The sequence below is a fragment of the Myodes glareolus genome, chromosome 9, assembly GCF_982192425.1.
Source record: "Myodes glareolus chromosome 9, mMyoGla1.1, whole genome shotgun sequence".
Lineage (NCBI taxonomy): Eukaryota > Metazoa > Chordata > Mammalia > Rodentia > Cricetidae > Myodes > Myodes glareolus.
Window position 1 is genome coordinate 28,538,860 of NC_142034.1, and position 16,873 is coordinate 28,555,732.

Sequence of the window (16,873 nt, forward strand, 5' to 3'; positions counted from 1 at the left end):
TACCAACCTGAAGATCAGAATCACCTGGGTAACTTGATATGGGCAAAAGAAGGGAAACCCTTACTGTATGGTAGCTCCTAGGGCAAATCATGGCCACAGCTCCCTCTTCTGGTCCGACTGAGAACTATAGTTTATGGCTGAGATTCCTGTTCCCAGAGTCAGGGTATATATTGTTCTCCTATATTTTTAGGGCCTAAACTCAGATCATAACTGTTTTATATCTGTGGGTGGAAGCTATTTTGTTGCTTTTAGCATGTCCAAAAAAATCAAAAATCTCAGTTATTTGGATTCAGTGTCTTTTTGATAAATTTTTAATTCTAAATATTCCAACACCCCTTAACCCACTCCCACCTTGAACAAGTATATCAAAACGTCATTAAAATCTACACTGAACTAGGCGGTGGTGGCACATGCCTTTAATTCCAGCACTTCAGAGTCACTGGCAGATGGATTTCTGAGAGTCTGAGGCCAGCCTGGTCTACAGAGTGAGTTCCAAACAGCCAAGGCAGTTATACAGAGAAACTCTGTCTCAAAAAACAAAACAAAACAAAATCCACACTGCAACATATCTCATCACACTGGGTGTAATCAACTGCAGGAGGCTGGGGGCAGGTTTTACTCAGCACTCCTACCTGTCAACTGAATGCCCTCCTGACCACTAACATGTGTCAACTGTACCGTGAGTCACACTGATCACTTTTTAGCCAGTGCCAAAGAACAATCTTGGACATCAGAAATGACGTTTCATGGGACATATTATTGGACATTCTGATAAAAACCAAGTCTAGAGCCCCAAGAAAGATAAAAAACAAAGCACACTGAACCTCACACATGTTTCATATACATATTTATATATATTTCATGTACAAAGTTACATTCTGAATCCCAGGGATTCCGTAATAGAAATAAATACTGAAATAACTACATCGCTAATGAGCTTTTTACTCATAGAAACGAAGCCTCGGCCTCTAAGAGACAGCAAATGGGACACTAGAACCCAATCTTATGAGGCAAGTAAAGTTCTGATGTCTAGGACAAAAAGAAATTTAGGACATAAACAGTTAAAACATATTCAAATATTGAGAAATAAATGACAAGATTATTAATAAAACTTCATTCTTATTAAGAGAAAAAAGACAATTAGTGTTACAGAACAGCACAACCCTGTTAGAAAAGCATTTATGATTTCAACATTTATTTCCTTCTCTTCCCATGCGTCCAAATGGGACACCATCAACCCCTTTCCTAACATGATCAATTAAGAAGAACCCTAAATCTGGTTGAGTCCTTTGGTAATAGTCATAATACTTACTAGGAAATAAATATCCATCTCCCTGGCATTTGTAAGACACGCATTCTTTTTAGGTTAATATGAGGCATTTTGTTTTGTTGCAAAGGCTGCATGTTAAGTCTTCTCTCAAACTCATGAGATGAACAATGCTACAACTGAGCCTATACTGTAACCTTTCCATTCGCACACATTCCAGCTGAAGAAAGGTGTGCTGCGCCCTCTGTGCTGGAACATTTTATACTCCCAACAAGCTGCAACTTGTAAGAGATACATTATTATTTTATCAGTTTGGATCTACACCAGATAGAGAAACATAGTCTCAATACTGACTTTCTAGAAAAGTTTCCTTTAGCCTCCTAGAGATTTTAACCTACATTCCTAGTAAGTGACAGGTTGAGACATATGCTGCTGCTCTTTTTATAGACCAGCTATGGCTGTGCATTGATAATTTCATGTAGTTCACCTTCATATATAACCCAGATGTAACAAAATGAGAACTCTCAGGACTCTGCCATCTTCCTCTAAGTTTTTAACATGGGAGACTGCCCAGAGACACTCAAGCCTCCTCTGCCCTGAGAGGCTATGACAGCTTATACCTCTTTACTGCCTGTGAACAGCTCACATTCTGGTATTTCTTCCAAAGATTACCCCCTTGATCAAAAAAAACATCGCAAGAATATATGTGTTATGGGGGGAAAAAGAGAAGCAAAATTATCAATACAAGCACAGCCCTTAAAACAAGCTGTACAGTGCATCTGCTCTCTCCGGTCCCTGAAATGAGTCCACAGGGCCACAGTGATTTGGGATCATTAGCTAAAATCACCACATACCTACAGCCTGTGAGTGAAGTCAACCTCACGAAGTTTCAAAGAAACAATTCTAACCAGGGTACCAACACATTTGCATGTTTCTTCTTTAGCTCCTGGTTTCCTGGTTTCCATCGGACCACACACACATGTAAAGAGCTTCTGAACAATGATAAGGGTGTCTGACTCTAGGACACTGACTTTGTGGGATTAAAAGTTCCAGAAACTTTGGTGTCTCTTTATGAATTTTTACAACATTTCCAATAAAGGTTAATAATGCTTTTTTAAGTATTCGCCTCAAATGACTCATATTTAAAATAAAGATATAGCAAACAAGCGATGGAAAAGTGGTCAGCTCTGAAGAAAAATTAATATATAGATCAAACAAAGTATTATCCTCTATACAGCTTTATCAAAACAGGTGTTTTTCTTTTAAAACATACAGGCCACAATTTTAAAATGTGCCCAATGTGCTTATTGATACAAAAGCCTCCCAGGCTCATTAAGTCTCATGTGTTTTAGGATCTAGCCTAACCACATATATGCAAACAAAATCACTGGTATACTTTTTACAGATATCTCCGTGTCACAGTCTGGGGAAACAGTTCCTTGGAGTTCCTTGGTACTTAAGAATGCTTAGACAATTAGAGACTTGTGTTTGATATCTTGTCTATGAAGTGATCTGGTCCTTCCAAGAAAACTGAAGAACCTGTTTCCTGTATGTTTTTATTTTTAAAATAGCACATAAAATTATGTTTAACTTTGTAACAAACAATGGGTAAGAAATGGTAAATCATACATTTTAGGAATTTCAGGAAAAAACCATATAGATCACGGTTTTTGAAAACTCAAAAGGTTATTAGTTAAAATTAGATTTAAACCCACTTTTTCAAATGGATACTATGAATGAAAAGATTAATGCTGACTTTGCTGGCTGTGCAGCATTTCTCTTTGAAGATGCCGTTTTAAGACGACAAGTATGCAAACATTGAAGTGTTATTTATACCAAGCAAACAATAGCTGCTTGGTAGTCTTATACAGAACAAAATAAATCAATTTTCCTAATCATTCTGCTGTCAGCTAATTAGGTCGACTCCACAGTCACCACAGTGTCCCCTCCTTAACAGTTTAAGAGCAGCCTAGTATCTGGCTAACAGGTACATTTTTCCATGGAAAAACCTGAATCAACTACCACCATCCTCTAGGACAAGAGTACATAACACGATCTCCTCGGAGAACATCCTCCAGTACTGAAGTGCTCTCTGTGCTTCCCAGAATAGTTCCTAAACTTCAAATAATACATTACTTAAATGTCAGTATGAAAATGGGTGAAACCAATCTAAAAAATGAGAAATTCAGAGAAGCAGGCTTCATAAACTTTAGAGTTCTAATGAGATAGGAACAAGAAATTTTATTTAAATAGTGTAACCTTAATTTCTTTAATATAAAACCCCACCAAATCTGATGAAAACAAAGTTTTATATACCATATAAACAAGATTTGTCAGAATTGAAAGTGAAAGTTAAAGTAATTTACAGTTAGCTTTTAGCCCTCTTGGGACATTTAGATAAATCCTGATAATCCATCTGTTATTAGTGTGTCAATTCTATAATACACTGGGGAAAACTCTATACTCTGTACTTCATGGTACAGTTTCATTTATTAAGTCTTTTCCATTAGTTCCATTATTAGTGACAGCTAAAAAGTGACCTTATCAATTAAGTGAGTGACATTAGATTGTGGCAGAGCAAACCACATCTGGATTGCTTTCTGTAATTCACCAGTTTGCAGAAAGTAAACATCCTTTGATTTGTTCATGATATACTGAAATTGCCTATTAACACTGGTGCAGTAAACTAGCTCGCTCTTCTGTATTGTTACCATAGGACAGATTTTGTAATATAAAGGTAGCAGGGGGAAAAAAATGCTCACATATTGTGTGGTGAAACGTCTTTCACAAAAAGAGCATTTAAATAAGGGGGAAGGGAAAATAAATCATGCAGAAGAGGCAGCTTCCTCATCTCCGCCTGTCTCTTATGGACTCATTCATTGCCGCACATCACTTGCCACACTATCAGGTGACTCCTTTCTGCTTTGGTGACCGAAGGTTCCAGTGGAAGATCCTCTCCAAGAAGTTCAGATTCTCCACCTTCATCACCTAATGGATCATAAGGAAACTGAAGTTAGCTTAGAAGCAGAAAATACAGAATGATGTGAACTGGACTCACAATTAGCCTATGAAGATGATTTGTTTGTTTGACTTCTAGTGCAGAGAACACAGTAAAGAATACCAGGAAGCTGGAGAAATGGCTAAAAGATTAAGAGCACTTTCTGGTCTTCTGGAGGACCTGAGTTTGGCTCCCAGTACCCATATTGGGCAGCTCAAAACCATCTATAACTATAGTTCCAAGGGATCTGACTTCCTTTTCTGGTTTCAAAGGGCACACATGCATGCAAAAATGAAAAAATAAAAAGCAAAAGAAGAGTTAGGGGCCAGTGAGATAGCTCAGTGGGTAAAAACCTTTGCCACCCATGGTGAAAGCAGATAACCTATTCATGCAAACTGCCCTCTGATCTCCATATTGTATGTACGCTAAATGTAATAATGACAAAAAAATACCAAAATCTGAATCTTCACTCAAACCACTGCATGATTTCTGAAATTCCTTTTGCCTTTCATTCATGAAAGCTAGTTCACAATACTATGCTGACAGTCATCACAATATGTCTGTTCACTATGATAACAGAAATGGGAGACAAAAAGAGCGATGTATCTAGCTCTGTGTTTGTCCAAAATGAATATTCTACTCTTGCTTATTTCAAATTAAGAAAGCATAATAAATATGGAACATACTAAGACCCAGGATGTTATACTGATTCTTGGAGATCAGAGGTAGAGTTCTCCAGCTGAGACACTGAGTACTGAACAGGCACTGCAGTTCCTCTCCACAAGCTTGCAGTAGTCAGCTCTGCTGTGCACAGCAACGTTATTCTGGTACAATCTAGCTGACAACTTGTTTAGTGGGATGAATTAATTCTTCAGCAGAATCCTAAAAATGTGCACACTAAGAAACAAAGATATTCCACTGATGTACTGGGATTTTGTAATGTTTCCATTTGAATTTCGCAAAAGAAAATGGCACCACTGACTAGAAATAGAGGAAGGGAGTAACTGAATATATGCACTTTTCTATGCAAGCCATTTTCCTTTCCCCCTACCCCCAATGACTTTTTCACAGCAAAGGCAAAATATGGATAACATGCTCAGGTCAAAAGTCAGTTTCTCCAAAGGCCAGAAGAGGGCATCAGATCCTATGGGACTGGAGAAAACCTCCATGTGGGTGTCAGGAATAAACAAAGGTTCTCTGGAAGAGCAGTCAGGGCTCTTAGCTACTGAGTTGTGTCTCCGGGACCATGTTTGTTTGTTTTTAAAAGATTTATTTCTATGTATACGTTCTGCCTGCATTACATCTGCAGGCCAGAAGAGGGCACCAGATCTCACTATAGATGGCTGAGAGCCACCATGTGGTTGCTGGGAACTGAACTCAGGGCCTCTGGAAGAGCAACCAGCACTCTTAACCTCTGCGCCATCGCTCCAGCCCTCTAAGTTTGGATCTTAAATTTAAAAACTTTACAATGAGCCAGGTTTTGTGGAGTTTGCTTTTAATCCTGACACTCTGTAAGCAAAGATGGGCAAAACTTCAGTGAGTTCCAGGCCAGCCTAGTCTAGACAGTCAATTATAAGCCAGCAGGGCTACACAATAAACCCGTATTTCAAAAAACAACAGAAGCAAACTACAATGGTGAAGACTAAGTGGCTGAGACAAAGGCTTCTGGTTTCTTGCTTTCTGAGCTGTTTTGAAAACATAATATATCTTGTTCCCCAGGATCCCTAAATTATTTAATTTAACCTAAGTCCTTACTGCTTTGATAAATTCCTTATTGTTAAAACACTATAAAAATGAGGCAGTGGGGTGCATGCCTTTAATCCCAGCACTTGGGAGGTAGAGGCAGGCGGATCTCAGTGAGTTCACCAGGGTCTACAAAGTGAGTTCCAGGACAGCCAGGACTGTTACACAGAGAAACACTGTCTCGAAACACAAACAAACAAATAAAAAACGACAAAAACGCTACTAAAATGAATAAGAACAGCAACAACATTGAATTCAAGGTGTTTCTGTTGTTATTGTTTTGTTCTTTAAAGACAGTGGTTCACTTTGTATTCCTGATGTCCTAGAACTCACTATGCAGCCCAGGCTCTCTCTACCTGTCTCTGCCTCGCAAGATGCTGATATTAAAGGTGTGTGTTACCATGTTTTGTTTTAAAAGCAATATACTGACTATTAAAACTGGCGTTTGCTTAAAAACACCCCTCCCGGAAAAAAAAAAGCAAAAAAACACCCAAGTGTATTTTCCAGGCTGGATTGCTAGAGTGGTTGCCAAACCTGGCTAAGAAATTTGTATGCTATTTTCAGAATCTGCAACGGAAAGCATTTAGCGGAGGTGGAAAACTGCAAAGATTTGACTAGAATATCTTTAGTATGATTCCAACTGCCACACAACACTCCGAGAAAAAGCTACAAAAATCACCCTAAGGAGAGTCCCTACAATTCCTTTTCATAAAACATTCCTGTGCCAGTGGTCAATTATTTTAAATGCTTTGATAGTCTGCTGTTCTTGCTGGCAGCAATCACTAAACTTTTCATTAATACCATGGCCCCACAGAAGTACACTAAGAGCATTTGACATTATATGTCCTGGTTTATACTGGCCACATGTAGCACACTGTCACTGATTAAGACACTACATTTTCTATCATGATAGACATCTTTATTACATTCTCTACAAACATTTAATAACTTGCGTTTGAGAAATCATTAAATTACTAAGACTCTTATTATTATTATTATTATTATCTTATTATTATTATTACTGCCTTTCTTAGTGGTGGGCAAACATCTATTTTGACAGTACTTCTTTTTCCTTTTCTGTCTTCAGGATGCTTCCATTTAGGTAGTGCTCTGTGTGAACACAAGACTCTCCACATCTACAGCTAACAGTTCCTCATCATGCTGCTTCTGTCTCAGTGGATGGCGATTACCAGCGGACTCAAATATTCCCTTTTTCTAACTCATTTCCACATCTTGTCTTGAACCTAAATACCTTCTACCCAAACCTAACAGCATTGCTCCTTCATTTCAAGTCCTGCAACCTTCCTTTGCTTGAAGGATAAGCACCAACTTTACTTGGTGCGGTGGTCTGAATGAAAATGGCCCCCATAGATTCATACGGAGTAGTGTTGGAGGTGTGGCCTTATTGGAGGGGGTGGGCTCAGAGGTTTATTTTCTCTCTCTGCCTCTTGGCTCCTTGTCCAGCAGTGTCACATCTGTTCCCCACCATGATAATGATATAGATATGAATAATTTACATTGGTATAAATCTTGATACAAGTTTAAGGTCAATTTTGTTATATGTATATGTATTTCTGATCTTGACTAAGGTATTATGATTGTGTAGTTCATTTAAAAATGTAATGTATAATTAGGAAATATAGGTTAATAGATAATCATCTATAATAGTCAAGTTTGTAGTCAAGTTAGTTAGATTTTCTAGATGTGCATAGCTATATTTCAGATAGGCATTCTTCATATCTTTCAAAGACCACAGAATATGGTATTTAGTGTTTTAATAACTTAGGGTTTTCATGACAATGAGACACATCTGCTCCTGGCAGCACCAATCTACTTCAAGAGGAAGATGGGCATTGAAGAGGCTCCTTATGGAGTTGGTTAGCCATTTGGGCAAGAAACTGCTCTTGCTTGGACTGATGTGTCTTTGGGACACAAAGAACCCACAGAGAGAGGACTGCTGAACTTGCCTAAAGGTGAGATGGTCTTTCAGGGTTCCTGATTCATGAAAAAGTCTGCAAGACATTCTGCAGGATACAGAAGAAAGTGACTGAACTGTCTTTGAAATTTCCTGCTTCATGGAAATGTCTGCTGGATACTATGGGTCTGAAGGCCGAAGATGGATGCCCCAACAGTACAAAAAAACTCTGGGTGACTGTCCAGGCAGTGAGATGTCTCTGTTATTTCTAGAGTTTGGAAGTTGCTTATTACTTATTTACTTAGGTAGTATTATATCCTTCTGGAGTCTTTGATGGAGCTGGAGAATAAATAGATAGTTATAGTTTTCCTTAGTTATGATAAAAGATAAAGTAGATATAAATATTGTAATTGTAATTCTTGCTTGATAACTGTTTTTTATATGTAATTTTACTATGTTAAAGTTAAAGCCTTCCTTTTTGTTTAAACAAAAAATGGGGAAATGGAGTAGGTAGGCCTTCTGTCTATGTTTTACTTTCATTGGTTAAATAAAGAAGCTGCCTTGGCCTTTTGATAAGCACCCTTAGGTGGGTGGAGTAGACAGAACAGGATGCTGGGAAAAAGAAAGCAGAGTCAGTCAGATGCCATGATTCCCCTTCCCGAGATGGACGCTGGCTAGACTCATGCTGGTAAGCCACGACCTTGTGGTGACATACAGATTATTAGAAATGGGTTAGTCAAGATGTGAGAGTTAGCCAATAAGAGGCTATAGATATAACGGGCCAGGCAGTGTTTAAATGAATACAGTTTCTGTGTAATTATTTCGGGTAAAGCTAGGGGGGTGGCAGGGAGCTGGGCAGAACAAAAAGCAGCCCGCTCTCTCCATTTTACTACATGATAACAATGGACTAAACCTCTGAACTACAAGACAGTCCCAATTAAGTGCTGCTTCCTTTATAACAGCTGCCCTGGTCATGGTCTCTTCATAGCAATAGAAACCCTACCTAAGGGATACTTAGGAAAATACTTTGTTTCTTTTTTCCTTCTTTCCCACAAGTATATACAGTATATGAAGCTCTTCCTTAACTTATCTTCCTTTCTAGAGAACTTTGTACTCTCTGCTCTCATCTTTTTAAAATATTTTCTTCAACTAAGATGGTTTTACTTTTCTAGATTTTTAGTAAGATGGGGAAATGCTCAGTGTTAAAGCATTTGTTTAAAATGTATGAAGTATTGGTTTCAATACCCAACACTGAAAAAAAACCAACGAACCTTACACAACAAGCAAATGAAACAAATCACCTCAATTAAGTCATTTTTTTTTTTAAAGCCAGGAGCTGCTAATCTTCACTCTTACCAGTTCCTGCCCCAATGCAACCCTTCAGGCTACCACTATTTGATACTGATTCAGTTTAAGCATTGCTTCTTCTATATTCTCACCATGGGAAGAGCTGACAACTCCCCACCAGAGCATTTGCAACATCTGAACTTGTTAACTGCTTTCGCTCTGTACTGTTCTATAAAAACCTATCAGAAGGAGGTGGCCGGTGTGCCACACGCCTTTAGTCCCAGTGCCTGGGAGGCAGAGGCAGGTGTATTCTGTGAGTTTGATTGGGGCCAGCCTAGTCCACATGAGCCAGCTTCAGGACAGCATAATAGAGAGACCTTGTCTCAAAAAGACTAATAATCATAACCATCATCATCATCATCATCTATTAAAAGGGAACTAGTAACTGATTTGTTTCAACATCTTACGTTTAAGGCTGATAGGCACAAGTTGAGAAAGAGAACAGATAAACAATGTTTTATTAAGCATTTTTATTTCTTCCTTTTGTGGGTGAGAAAACAGATCCTGGGAGAGTAGAGTTGTTCAAAGCCTTATGATTACAATTCTTCAGCTCTTCAGCCAAACCTTAATATATAGCCATTTGCAATTTATAATGCTCTTTCAAATGAATACATCTGGTATGAAAGAAACACATACACACACACATATACAGTATGTATGTATAGACAGAAAGACATGCGATACTTCTTCAAGTAAAATATTGAAAGAGAACTTAGAAGTCATTATCAGAGTGCTTTCTTATTCACTATGGGTGAAAACCCAACTCACAGAGCACAGTGGAAACTGACCTCTGAGAACAGAAGACTTACCCATCCGGAAGTCAATGTAGCCTTCTCCCCCACTGATGACAAGCATAGACTTCAAGGGTGTCTGGCTACTGGTCTCCTGTGCAGATGGCCCTGCTTTGTCAGCTGTTAGATCTGCTCCGCCACTGCCACTCTGTGGGTTAATGACCTGACCTATTTTGTATAGGAATGGAACAGTGAATATTACTTATCACAGACAAAGGTAGGGGATGTTATTTTTTTCCTTACCTTTTTGAAGTTAAACAAAAGATAAGGTTGACTCATGCCTATGATTGCAGCACTAGGAAGGGTGTGGCAGGAGGACAGTCATGGGTTTCATTAGCAGATTAATGAAATCTTGATTCAATAAAGTTAAGCTGGACAATGTCCTAATTGTGTTTAAGGGCGCAGGAAACAGAGGCAGGATTAACTCTGTGAGTTGAAAGCCAGTCTGATCAATGTAGTGAGTTTGAGGACTTCCAAGGATGCAATAAAAGCCAGCCTCAAAAGTTAGAAAAATAAAAAGGTAAATATTTATTGACTGGGGGGGGGTCAATATATACTACTGTATACAGTGTATACAATATATACTACTGTATACCCCAGTATACAGTGTTAGGAACACTGAGATTTTACATTATCAGAAAACCATTAAATAAAATTTTATGAGACTAATTTAAAAATCTTGAGTAAACTAATTTCACAGTAAACAGGAACATATGATCTTCAAAATCCAAGGTGAGACACATGTATGGCAAGGTGGATGTTAAATTACCTGCTCCAAATTATATTGTTCTACTTTTTGATCTGAGGGGCAATAGAAAGTTTCCCTCTTAAAGGTAAACATTTGGATTTAAGACAGAAATCTACATTTAAGACTAGGAATTGACATATCTGTGGTAGTTTGAATAAAAAATGTTGCTTATAGGGTCAGGTTATTTGAACACATGGTTCTCAGTTAGTGGCACTGTTTAGGAATGTGGTGCAGTCTTGTTAGAGAAAGTATATCACTAGGGGAAGGAAAGTTCATAACTTTGCTCTATTTCAGCTTGTTCTCTCTGTTTCATGGCTGAAGCATGGTGACACATGCCTTTAATCCCAGCCTATTCTATACCACTTCAGGGCAGCTAGTGCTACACAGAGAAACCCTGTCTCAAAAAAAAAAGACAAGCTGTGATTTTCTCAGCTGCCTGCTGTTACACTGTCTCTACTGTTATGGTCCCCAACCCTCTGGAACTCTTTCTATAAGTTGTCTTGGTCATGGTATTTTATTACAGCAACAGAAAAGTAACATAATATTCATAATATTTTAAATCTATTTCAAATATATGCCCTTTGCTTTATAGTTAAGAAAAGTTTGTCTTTTTTTTTTTTTTTTTTTGAGACAGGGTTTCTCTGTGTAGTCCTGGAACTAGCTCTTGTAGACCAGGCTGACCTCAAACTCACAGAGATCCACCTGCCTCTGCCTCTCGAGTGCTGGGATTAAAGGCGTGCACTTACCACCGCCCGGCGAAAAGTGTCTTTTTTTAACTTAAGAATTTGCAAATAAAATTGCTGCTAAATGTGCCATTTGTTCTAAAGTTCAAACTCTAAGGTAGAACCTTTGATTATGAAATGGCAGAGGAGAGAGAAACCTTTACATATTATTCACACTATGAACAACTTGGGGAACTTTGACTGTGGGCTGGTAAAGCTCAGAAGCAGAGTGCTTGCCAGCATGTGTGAGGGCCAATGTTCAATCCCCAGAATTGTGGGTGGTGTGTGCATGTGTGTGTGAGAGAGATAAAGAATGCTTTGACCAAAGAAAGCCAGCCTACAAACCACAATCCCAGAGAACTTAGACAACAATGCAGCAGTGAGAGACTTACATAGATATAATCTACATGAGAAGTAGGAAGTAGAAAAAAAACAAGATCTCCTGAGTAAATTGGGAGCATGGGGACCTTGGGGGAGGATTGAAGGAGGGAGGAAGGAGGCAGGGAGGGGAGCAGAGAAAAATGTAGAGCTCAATAAATATCAATAAAGAAATACAAAGAAAGAGAGAGAGAGAGAGAGAGAGAGAGAGAGAGAGAGAGAGAGAGAGAGAGCAAAAGCTTTGACTGTGAGATACTTTTTTTCCCTTTTCAGAATCTGCTGTCCTTCGGTCAAATCTCAGACCACATGTCTTTGGGAATTAGCAGAACACAATCATATGATGACTTTGACTGATATACTGTGACAAAATATTGCCATTGATTTTCAAAAGTAAGCAGTACCCCCAAAATATCTGCTTTAGGGAGTAGGGAGAGATTGCTAAATCACTCCATTCAAGTAATCTACTTTACTCCAATCACATCTCCATTACAGAACTTCCTTATGTACTGTCCTGAAATTGTGGGTAACCATAGTAAGTTAGTGTTTGAAAAGGTGGTAAAACACAGGAAGACAGACACAATGGCATGGATGCCTCAATGGAAAATCTAACTCACCTGGGACTGCCACAAAGAATTTCACAGCATCCCGGTGCCCATGGAAACAAAGCTGTGCATGTGCCATTGAACAGTAGGGTATAAACGTCCCTGGAGTCACTTTATCACTGTTTTCATCACCATAGACACGGATTACACTTCCAGGACGATTACCTGGAGCCCCTGAGGTTTTATTTGCTGCAACAGAAAAACCAAATACCAAGTATTTTCTTCTAGAAAACAGTACTGATGTAAGAGGTTACTGGTTAATTCTTATGATATTATCTAAGAGCTACAGCCAGTTGAGATAACGTAAGTGCAGCAACGCCAGCTCAAGGCAAAGCTGGAAAGAGATACAGCATGCTAGTTATTTTTAAGTACCTCAGTAATGGAATAGGGGATTTTGCCAGTCTAGCAATAACTAAGCTTCTATCAACGTGAGGGAAATCATCATAATAAACAAAGCAGAATTGAATTGTAGTCAAATCTATTTAGTTTTGCTTTTTAGTCCTTATTAAAGGGAACTACGCATTACATACTGAAGTGCATAAGTATGTTCTTAAATAAGATGTTTACAGTTTATCTTCTGATTTTTTTCACTGTGGGAAGGGGTGGGAAAGCTTTGCTTTGAAGAACCCAGGCATCACCACAAAGAAGCTTGCATTTATGACAAGGTTTGCTGACAGTTTGCTGGAGTTCTATAGAAAGGCCAGACTTACAAAATGCCCCTGCTTCCATGGGTAAGTGAATGAAAGAAACATGATCGGTAACAAGAGTAAATAATGTAGATTAATGACAGTTTTAAGAGATGTTTCATGTTTTTATTGGAAGAAAAACCAAGTCTGAAAGAAAGTTTAGCTGCAACAAAAGATGATCAATAGACTAAGCTGCTGAGCAGTTGGTGGCTATGTAAGAAACGTTTAAAGTAAAACAAAACAAAACACCTGCTGCAATGCAGTGACTGCAAGTGGGTGACACTGGACAACATTCAAGAGGGTGTTCTAGATAGGATAGGAGGAGACAGCCTCCAGTGGCTCCAAGAAGCCAGGAAGGAGAGTTTGGTTCCGGATCTGCACTTACCCCTCAGCCCCAGTAAACGTCCCTGGTGGAGGATTACGGCTAAAGTGAGAAAGGAGGAAAGGGGACATGGGGAGGTGCACGACAGGAAGGAGAAGCGTTACTGTGAGCTGCCACTCGGGTTTCTTCTATGTGGCCCTACTGAATTACGCCAACCTGGCAGAACACCAAATAACGTAATGTGCTTTCCAAGGTCTCTACAAATCCTCTGCTCAAAAACAATCATTTATTATTTCATGAAGTCGTTCCAGTAAAACAGAAAAATGCTGCGGAGTGCATAGAAAATTCTCTCTTAGCCTATCCAAAAGAAACTACCTTTAAATAATTATGCTAAAATGCAGCTCTCTCTCAAGGCGAGAAGGTAATCCAGACATCTTAGAATGTCTTAAGTTTTAAGAAGTACTCTGAATAGGTAGCCCTGTAAGTAACTGCACAAAAACAAGGAGATATTGAGAACATAGATTCTTCAAGGGCTTCAAATTCACCTTCTGGTATTCTTTCTTCTCTTCCACTGAACAAGGGAATTTAATAATGTATTTGATGGACTTAAGGTGCTTTCTTCCCCCAAACTATTCCTCGCCTGTGCAGTTTGCAAAACTGCAAAAACACTTAATGTATGATCAGTGTAATGGAATGTCATATGCGGAACATACAAGCTCCAATTTTTTTCTCCAAAATAATAAAGCACATTCCGTTCAAACAGACTGCCTTTCTTCAGTATAAGGAAAGGCTCAGTGATCTCCTGAGACTTCCACAAGTTAAAAAAAAAAAAAAGAATCTCAAATACAACAAATGGGATAGCCATAACTATTAGCCAGAGTGAGTTAAACTATGATGAATGGAATGTAGTGTTTCTGAATATTGGTATAATAAAGCTGAAGAGAAATGGACATTTTACTTTAAAGGTGAAATAGGGCTGACTCCTGACTTGAGAAGAAGAGCTTCCAACAGTGAGAACACTAAATATGGACACTGGTCCAGATACTTACAAGATAATACTGTAGTTTGTAAACTGATTTCTGCATTGTCACAGATTTGCCAAAGTCTAAATAATTCCTTTAATTATGAATTATGGGCATCACTATTTCCTGCAATTCTTTGACTTGCGACAGTTATTTTAAAATATACTTACTTTCTGTCAATGGGATGGAGATAATGACACCGTTTCCTGTCCCCACCCACAAACGATTGCAAGACACCATAAGAGCTGTTATCCTCACAAAAGAGAAGCCCAGTTTTCCAGTACCTGTAGGGGAAGGAGTGAAAGAACAGTTTATTGAAAAACTAGAGGGCTTCAGATTCCAAATTCCTAGGAGGCTCTGACTTAAAAACAACAAAGAAAAAGTTTGCTGGAAAGGTACATTAAAGCAAACTCTTTTGTGTGCATGTGTATGACAACTAGGGTGGTTTTGAACTAACTATGTAGCCAAGGACAACTCTGAACTTGTGATCCTTCTTCCTTTAACTCACAAATGGTGCAATTACAGGCGAGTGCTGGGGTTGTGGGAGGGTACCACTATGCTCAGCGCACAGCAAACTCTTATTTGGCTTTATTATTTGACAAGGATAAAGAAAAAGATGGCTTGCATTACTTTATCGACCAGAAAGAAGTACAAAAGAAATAGTATATCAAAAAATACAGACCAAAATTCAATTAAGGGAGCTACAGACACGAATTAAACCCAACATAAGACAAAGCAAAGCAACAAGAACCCAAAACTTGGAGTTTGCTAGATTAGGAAATCAAATGTCATTTTATAAACTGAAAATTAATTTGCTTTAAATTTCTTTACATACATTAAAAAAATCAATCTTTGATAAAACATACCTTTTCTCTTGTTTATATACTTAGGCTCTAATCAGCTTAGAAGTAATAGAATATCATACACAAATTATAAAAGAATTTTTGCAATTGATTTCATTTTCAGAGATTAGAGAAGTATTAATGATTAAATAAATAAAACATTTGAGACAAACATCAGTCATTCAAAGAACTAAGGTCCTGATCACACAAATACTGAAGAAAGCAATCTTAACTCCCATTCAGCCTATGCTAGGAATCTTTAAAAAAAACTAATTTTTTTAAAGATTAATTTTATTTTAGGCGTGAGTGTTTTGTCTGCCTGTATATATGTACACCACTCACATGCCTGATACTTGCTGAGGACAGAAGAGGGTGTCCGAACCCCTAGGACCAGTGTCACAGATGTTTGATGAACTGCTATGTGTGTAGTACTGGGAACCAAACCCAGGTCCTCTGCAACAGCAGCAAATGCTCTTAACATTGATTCACCTCTTCAGCTCTAAGCTAGGAATCTTTAACCAATAGTCAAAGTACAACTTTAAAATAAATTGTGCATCTTTTTTTGTTGTTATTTTTTCAAGATAGGGTTTCTCTGTGTAGAATTGGCTGTCCTGGAACTCACAGAGATCCGCCCACCTTTGCCTCCTGAGTGCTGGGATAAAGGCATGTGCCATCACTGCCCGGCTTTGTGCATGTTTCTAACATGCCTGATTCTATGGAGAGAGTATACAGCTAGTCAGCTTCTCTGTGGTCAATGACCCTATAAGGTTAAAAACAACTGAAAGAAATAAACCTTTCCTCAGGAATCCTTTATGACACACCTAGTCATCACACAACGCACATTAAGTGTTAAAAATACAGAGAGCTAGGCGGTGGTGGCGCACGCCTTTAATCCCAGCACTTGGGAGGCAGAGACAGGCAGATCTCTGTGAGTTCAAGGTCAGTCTAGTCTACAAGAGCTAGTTCCAGGACAGGCTCTGAAGCTACAGAGACCCCCCCCCCACTTCCGTCTCAAAAAAACCAAACCAAACCAAACAAACAAACAAAAAAAAACAAAACAAAAAACCAAAACCCATCAGAGAACAAGACTAGAGATTGTTCCTGCCTTTCCTGGGATTTCATCTCTGGGGTAGAAACAATAAACAAAAATCACATAATATGAGTGCAATCACACTAACGCTAAACCTATGAAGATGATAGGTTGGGTGTTGTGATACACATTTTTCATCCCAGCTCTTGAGAGGCAGAGGCAGGGCTAACCTGGGCTATATGGTGAGACCCTATCTCCCTCTTCTTGTTTTTTTAAAAAACAGAACCTAAATAAAGATTTCTCTTCAATATGACATAAGAACCTGAGAGTACATAAACAAAACCACAAAATACTTGCTAAGCCAAGGATACATAGGACATGTGAAGGCCCTGAAATGGGGAGGAACCTGTCATGTGGGCAGAAGGATGTAGGCACTGAGATTAGTCTAGACCACATAAAG

The 16,873-nt window shown here is 38.6% G+C and overlaps 1 protein-coding gene across 8 annotated transcripts in view; it reads right to left on the minus strand.

Annotated features, from left to right (window-relative positions):
- Positions 1 to 830: 830 nt before the first annotated feature.
- Positions 831 to 16,873, minus strand: part of Spag9 (sperm associated antigen 9) — a 129,474-nt gene continuing 113,431 nt past the window's right edge. For 5 of the 8 annotated variants that reach the window (XM_085695669.2, XM_085695668.2, XM_048446903.3 and 2 more), the window contains 5 exons: positions 14,712 to 14,825; positions 13,583 to 13,621; positions 12,524 to 12,700; positions 10,080 to 10,229; positions 831 to 4,255 (listed from right to left, as the gene is read on the minus strand). In XM_085695669.2, the coding sequence (XP_085551795.1) occupies positions 4,140 to 4,255; positions 10,080 to 10,229; positions 12,524 to 12,700; positions 13,583 to 13,621; positions 14,712 to 14,825 (596 nt within the window). In that variant the 3' untranslated portion in view covers positions 831 to 4,139. The remainder of the gene's footprint in view (positions 4,256 to 10,079; positions 10,230 to 12,523; positions 12,701 to 13,582; positions 13,622 to 14,711; positions 14,826 to 16,873) is intronic. The other 3 variants (XM_048446902.3, XM_048446907.3, XM_048446913.3) reach the window with 1 other exon arrangement.